This window comes from Apis florea, unplaced genomic scaffold, assembly GCF_048593485.1.
Source record: "Apis florea isolate Af1SG1 unplaced genomic scaffold, ASM4859348v1 contig_3745_pilon, whole genome shotgun sequence".
Classification (NCBI taxonomy): domain Eukaryota; kingdom Metazoa; phylum Arthropoda; class Insecta; order Hymenoptera; family Apidae; genus Apis; species Apis florea.
The window spans coordinates 103,166-109,282 of record NW_028256831.1 but is presented as its reverse complement, the minus strand read 5'-3'; the positions used below and the strand labels follow the sequence as shown (position 1 = coordinate 109,282).

The 6,117-nt window shown below is 23.1% G+C and overlaps 1 protein-coding gene and 3 long non-coding RNA genes across 8 annotated transcripts in view; 2 read left to right on the top strand and 2 right to left on the bottom strand.

The window, feature by feature from the left end:
- Positions 1 to 988: 988 nt before the first annotated feature.
- Positions 989 to 1,692, bottom strand: LOC147656502 (uncharacterized). Its single transcript, XR_015294314.1, has 2 exons — positions 1,268 to 1,692; positions 989 to 1,168 (listed from the first exon to the last, which is right to left on the bottom strand). It is a non-coding gene; the product is annotated as an uncharacterized LOC147656502 (long non-coding RNA).
- On the top strand, positions 1,056 to 4,255 carry LOC147656501 (uncharacterized). Its single transcript, XR_015294311.1, has 3 exons — positions 1,056 to 1,366; positions 3,766 to 3,960; positions 4,053 to 4,255. It is a non-coding gene; the product is annotated as an uncharacterized LOC147656501 (long non-coding RNA).
- On the bottom strand, positions 2,629 to 5,249 carry LOC116415213 (uncharacterized). The gene is made up of 4 exons (XR_015294310.1): positions 4,854 to 5,249; positions 4,471 to 4,643; positions 4,288 to 4,360; positions 2,629 to 4,094 (listed from the first exon to the last, which is right to left on the bottom strand). It is a non-coding gene; the product is annotated as an uncharacterized LOC116415213 (long non-coding RNA).
- The window catches only part of LOC100866904 (uncharacterized), a 27,677-nt gene continuing 26,711 nt past the window's right edge, over positions 5,152 to 6,117 (top strand). For 2 of the 5 annotated variants that reach the window (XM_086914820.1, XM_086914818.1), the window contains exons 1-2: positions 5,152 to 5,651; positions 5,805 to 5,940. In XM_086914820.1, the coding sequence (XP_086770946.1) occupies positions 5,883 to 5,940 (58 nt within the window). In that variant the 5' untranslated portion in view covers positions 5,152 to 5,651; positions 5,805 to 5,882. Of the gene's footprint in view, positions 5,941 to 6,117 lie in introns of all 5 variants that reach the window. The other 3 variants (XM_086914819.1, XM_086914817.1, XM_086914816.1) reach the window with 2 other exon arrangements.

Genomic DNA, 6,117 nt, shown 5'->3' with positions numbered 1-6,117 from the left:
TTTCTATTCATTTTAAAAAATGTTAAATTTTGATATTAAATACAATTTTTACATAAATTAGATGATTAATCGATTTTAGATAGTTTTAAAATATTTAGATACTTTTTTATTATTTTTTTTAAATATTTTCTTTTTATGCAAATATTTAAAAGTGGCAAGATTTAGTAACTAAATAGTATTCTAGTGCTTTATTGACGATTGGCACTAGTTAAATGTATCGAAGAATAGATTCTTTCGAATTCTTTCAATTATTTAAAATATAGATAATTATAGATAATTATAGATAAATATTCTTGTAAAATTTCTAAAATATTCTTATTTTAAGTGTGAACAATAATAGAAATAATTTACAGTTATATAAAATTAATTATATCTATATATTAACAAATATGGTTCAGCTTTTTATGAAAAAAAAAAATGGTTTTCTTAATTTATTATGAAATTTTTATTCTTTTCATTAAATTCATAATAACAATAGTTTGAAATATCATCGATTTTTAATATTTTTTTAATAGTTTTCTCATTATATATATGGTAATATTTATAATTGTTTAAATTTTAAGTAAGAGAAGTTCTTTCTCTTACTTAATTAATATAAATTATAAAGATATTCACTGCAATTGTTGTAATGAATTAAAATTGAAATTAAAATTTAATAAATAAGTTAAGTAAGTATGAAATTCTAAATTTAAATATTCAAATGAAACTAAACATATAATTTTCAAGAAAAACAATAATTTTCCTAATATTTCTATACCTCTAATACATAATTATATTATATGTTAAATGCCCAAATTCTATTGAATTTTATTAAATATGTATTTAATTTTTATTTTTTTAAACTTTATTTCTAATATCTAAATTCTCTGAAAAATAATACTAATTTTTACAAATTAAAATTAAAAATATAATAATGTTTCAGGTTGCTTTATCATAATATCATTTTATCATGTTTATGCAACGAAAACTTATAAAAAATTATAGGCAATTTTGCAGATATTGGATAAACTTTGTATATTTGACAGATATTTGTAGGACAAATAATATCGATTATCGATATTATTATTTTTTAAACGAAAAAATTGAAAATTAGCTAGGATACATCTGATATTCTTTTTTGTATTTGTAGACGATCACCGTTGAATGTTCATTATTCGATTTATTGTGGCTGAAGATATTTATTCATCAAAAAGAAAATAAGAATTATTAATAAGAAATATTAACCGCCGTTAAAAAGTTTGTTCACGAACTTATGATTAGTACTCACCATTGCCGATTTCTTGAACATTACGATGAAGATTGCCACAAATGGAAAAAGTTATGACGTTTTTCTTGAACATAAAATGTGTAAGCAGAATAAAAAATGGTAACGTATTTGATTATTTAATATTATAATTATTATTAAATATAATAAATTAAATATAATAGTTATAATTATATATATATATATATATTTTTTAAAATAGGTTTAAAATTAATTACACTATAAGCTAAATTCTATTAATTGGTATTTTTTTTATTTAACATTTTTTGTAAGAATTATTTTTCTTTATATCATTAATAATTATGAACGAAATACAAGTTGTAATTAATTCAATATTTCTTCTCACAAAGAATTTAACAAAAAATGTACGTGTTAAATATATTGTAACGTTCTCAAATATTTTTCATTTAATTATCGTGAGAACAAGCTTAATTAGAATGCTACAATTGTGATTAAAAAGTTATTTTACGCTGGCATTATCAATTTGACAATAACTTCTTAATTAATGCAGGCGAAGAATTCTTTAACAGTTATGTTATGATGCATTCTTCACCGTGACCTAGTCTTATTAAATTATATTATTGTATATCATGTTTCATATCAATTTAATTAATGTCATTTCTTCGAATTTTTCATAAAAATTTTGCTATTTTAGTTATGTTAAATAAACTTAACTATGAACTTAACTATATCAAAATAATTATATTAATAATTAGTTTATACTTAAAATGTATGATAATATTATTACATTTGTTAATTTTTGTAAAATTACAAAAATTAAAATTGATATTTCATTATAATTAAAATAATATATTATAATTATTATAATTAAATTTTATATTTTAAAAAAACATTCTTCTCAACTATAAAATTATAATGAAATCAATGTATAAAATGAAAATAAAGCAACAAGAGAATTAAATATTTCATAAATATCTCAAAATATAATGAAGAAAGAAAAATTATTTAAATTATTATAAAATAAAAACTTAGTTTATTAAAATATAATAAACAATATTATTTGTTTTTCTTTTTTATTTTGTAAAAAAAATTTAGTTTTATTTAATTTCTCAACAAAAAAGATTTCATAGTTTGAAAAAATATTCGGACAATATTCGAAATTTAAATTTTGAATTACATAATAATATTTGAATTATTTTAAAAATTAAAAAATTAAATTATCGATGAAATTATGGATATCTGGATATGGATATGGATATATTAATTATTATCCAAGAAAGAAAAATGTTTCGCAAATACTTGCCTTTTCATTCAGTTTTATAAAAGCAAAATTTTATAAAAGCAAATTATCATCAATGAAAGCTAAGAATGAATAGCGGAGGTATATACAAAAAAAAAATAAATATATTAAAATGAGTAATATATTTTCTCACGATATATTTTTATTATTCATTATTATCATATTATTTTTTTTAATTTTTTTCAGCACAAAATGTTATTCTTTTTTAGTATTTTTTTTTACAAGCTTTACATTTTTGTATACTTTATTATTAAATAATATTTTTAGAAATATTATAATTTACAGAGAAAAATTCATGAAATTTGAATAATGAAATTCATATAAACAAAAATATTTTATTTGTTTACACAAACATTGTGCAAACTTTTTTTGCACAAACATTAAAACGATTTTTACTTATTAAATTATTCTTTTTTGTAGACTATCGAGAAAAATGCGAAAATAGAATTACACATTTCTTTCATTATTGAAACTATATAGGAAAAAAATTTTTATATATAAATTAGATAATATTCTTACAATTGTTAACTATGTTCATATAGTTTTAGTCAATATTCAGACATTTTGTTACCTTATAACTGTCAGCTTGTACAAACAAATTGTAATTTGCTACTATACTACTGTTATATAAATCACAAATACTTTTTTTCAAAATATAATATAGTAATTAAAAAAATATATTTATATAACAATAAAAAAATGAAAAATAATTTAAGTTTTTAGTTTTGAAATTTGTAGATATAACGCTTTAAAATGTTATTTTAATCATTGTAAAAAATTTATTCTTTGTAGAAAAATGAATATTTTGAAAGTCTTTTAGAAAATTGTGTCTGAAAGATACTGATCTTCAAAAAGTGGAGTTTCCAAAAACAATTATATTTGCTTTTTTTCTTGTTTACAAGAAAATTATATAAATTATTAATTTAATATTATATTCAATATTCAATTTTAACAAAAAAAATTTGATTATTTAGAACAATTAAGTGAAAAGTATGTAAAAAAAAATAACAATATTCTGATCTTATCAGACTGGAAAACTCACATTTGTCACGAAGTAAAATCACAAAGCCAAAAAGCTTAATTTACTCTGGATTGGGTTGGTTTCCATGTAGTTGTGTAAATATTTCCAAAACAATGAAAGAAATACGCTTTCTTTTTCTCACTAATGTCACTTTTATATGGTGGAGAGACCTTGATAAAGATTCTCCCGGTTAGAAAAATCTTTTTATGAATTCTACAGCTGTTCACGATACCGGAGTGCAGTAGAAGGATAAAACAGAAAGAGAGAATAGAGACAAGATTGGAATGGGAATGGAATCTGGATGGTGGCGCGCATGCGTCGACCCCGTTCATTCACTCCTTCAAATCATTCATAAATCGCGGAATCCTACGCTTGTGATCTCCACACTTCTCGCAGTTAATGATAACGCATATTGTGAGTTTGCTGTGTGAAATACTGCAAAATTATATCACAACTTCGTAATTTTTTCAAATGGAAAAATCAATAAACTTGGTGTTATATTTTAGATGATAATTATAGATGAGTTTTTGGACTTCTTTCCTTTAAGACTGAAATATGAAAGATAAAATATTATTATAATTGTTATTAGGAAAATAATTAAAAAGGAAATATTTAATTAATTTAATTTATATTAAATTTTAGTATAACGGATAAAGATTAAGAATGTATAAAAAAAGAAAATACAAATAAAAAAATATATATAAAAATATAATATTTATTAATTTTAATAAATATACTCACAAGATAATAACTGGATTATTACTAGAAATTTGTTGCATAATTAATATTTGCATACAATGAATGGAGCAATTGTCTATTATTAAGATATAAAATTTGATTACTTTATGATCATGTTGATGAAAAATGATGCAAACATATCTGAATATTCGAATTCATTAATGAAAAATCAGAATGCTTTCATACTTGCAATATAACTAGGATGAGACGTCGTCTTCGATTCAGATATAATTGACGCGTCGACTGCACACGCGCTCAGTTAGATACAGTGGGGATAAAGGAAGTGAGGATATACCGGATTCGAGACTGATGGAAAGTAGGAACAGAATCAAGCTGGCCACGCATGTGTAAATGCATTGCTAAAAATAGTTATTCTTGTTTTATAAATATATACTTTCAAAAGCTATAAAAATATTAATTTATTATAATAAAACATGATTTGCCTTTATGAAATAATTTTCTAATCCTAAAGATTGATAACCTCAAAATCATTTGCTTTTGGAATATTCTTTAAATAACTTTAAATTATATATAAATTTGCGTTAGAATATATAATAATTGTTACTCACGTATTTCTTTGAACATACATTCGTACGTAGAATGTATTATTTCTTTTTTCCAAAGAATCGTTTAATACGGAAAAATTGAGTTTTATTTTGAATGCGATTATAAATCGAAGAAGCTTGAAATTAGATCAGACCCATTACTAATCGAATGCTGTACATCGGTGGTGTATTCATAGCAGGGGGAAGATGGTGCGCATAACCGAGAAACAGTGCGTTAGTGGGGATACCTAAATTCATGTGGAAGGGAGACGGCGCACGCACACCTATGTGGGCACGGAATTCGGAAGAGCGGCAACTTCAGTGGCATTCGTTTGCGAACCGCGACACGGTGTGGCTCGCGGTTATTTCGTATACGTATTCGGTTCTAATTTCAACCCTTCGGTTTCGCAGTGTTTCAATCTTTAACATAGCACGAATCAAGTGATTTTTAACACGCAATTAATCACTGTTGCCTTACAAAATAGAAGTTCTTTGATAAATCATTAAAAAAGGAAGAAAATATACTAACAAATTTCTTCAAAATTTTTGTGCCTAAATTATCAATTGTGATCGTGAAGGTCAATCTATAATAGGTTTATAATTAAAGTAAATAAATTTATAAGAAGAAACAGAGTATCAAACAGTATTTCATCACGTTCCTTCTCAGCAAAACTCGTGGAAAGTACTGTACGCTTCGGTTCACGGTACACTATTCAGAGGGACGGAACAAGAGAGAAGGAATAAGGGAGAAAGAAAGAAAAAAGTCACTTTATCGAAGAAAGCTCAAAGCTCGAGCTTTTACATTCTCATCTTTTCGTTGACGTATTCTAATTCATTTTAACTAATATTTTTTTTTTTCTAAAATGCATTGTTTTATCGATAATTAATACAAATATGATTTATACATGTCAGTAATTCAATGAACATTGCGCGGATGATTTTGTTTGATCGATGCATCGCGTTTGATCTTGGCAGATCTCGATAATCGAAAGTGAATGAATTCAAGTGGTGGCGCATTAGATTGAACTTTAAGGAAAACTAAACATTTTAAACATGAAGCTCAAAGGAACACTTATGTTGTTAATTGTTGCTAATGCAGTCTACAGTCAAAGTAAGTACATATTATTAATTTTTATTTTTAAATATATTTCAAATATAATTTCTGTACATATAAATTTAAATTGTTATGCGTAACGTAAGTAATTAAAATGTTTTGCGAATTTATAAATTTTAATTATTAAATAGAAATAATTTTAAGGAAACGATTACTTTATGATTTATAATGTTC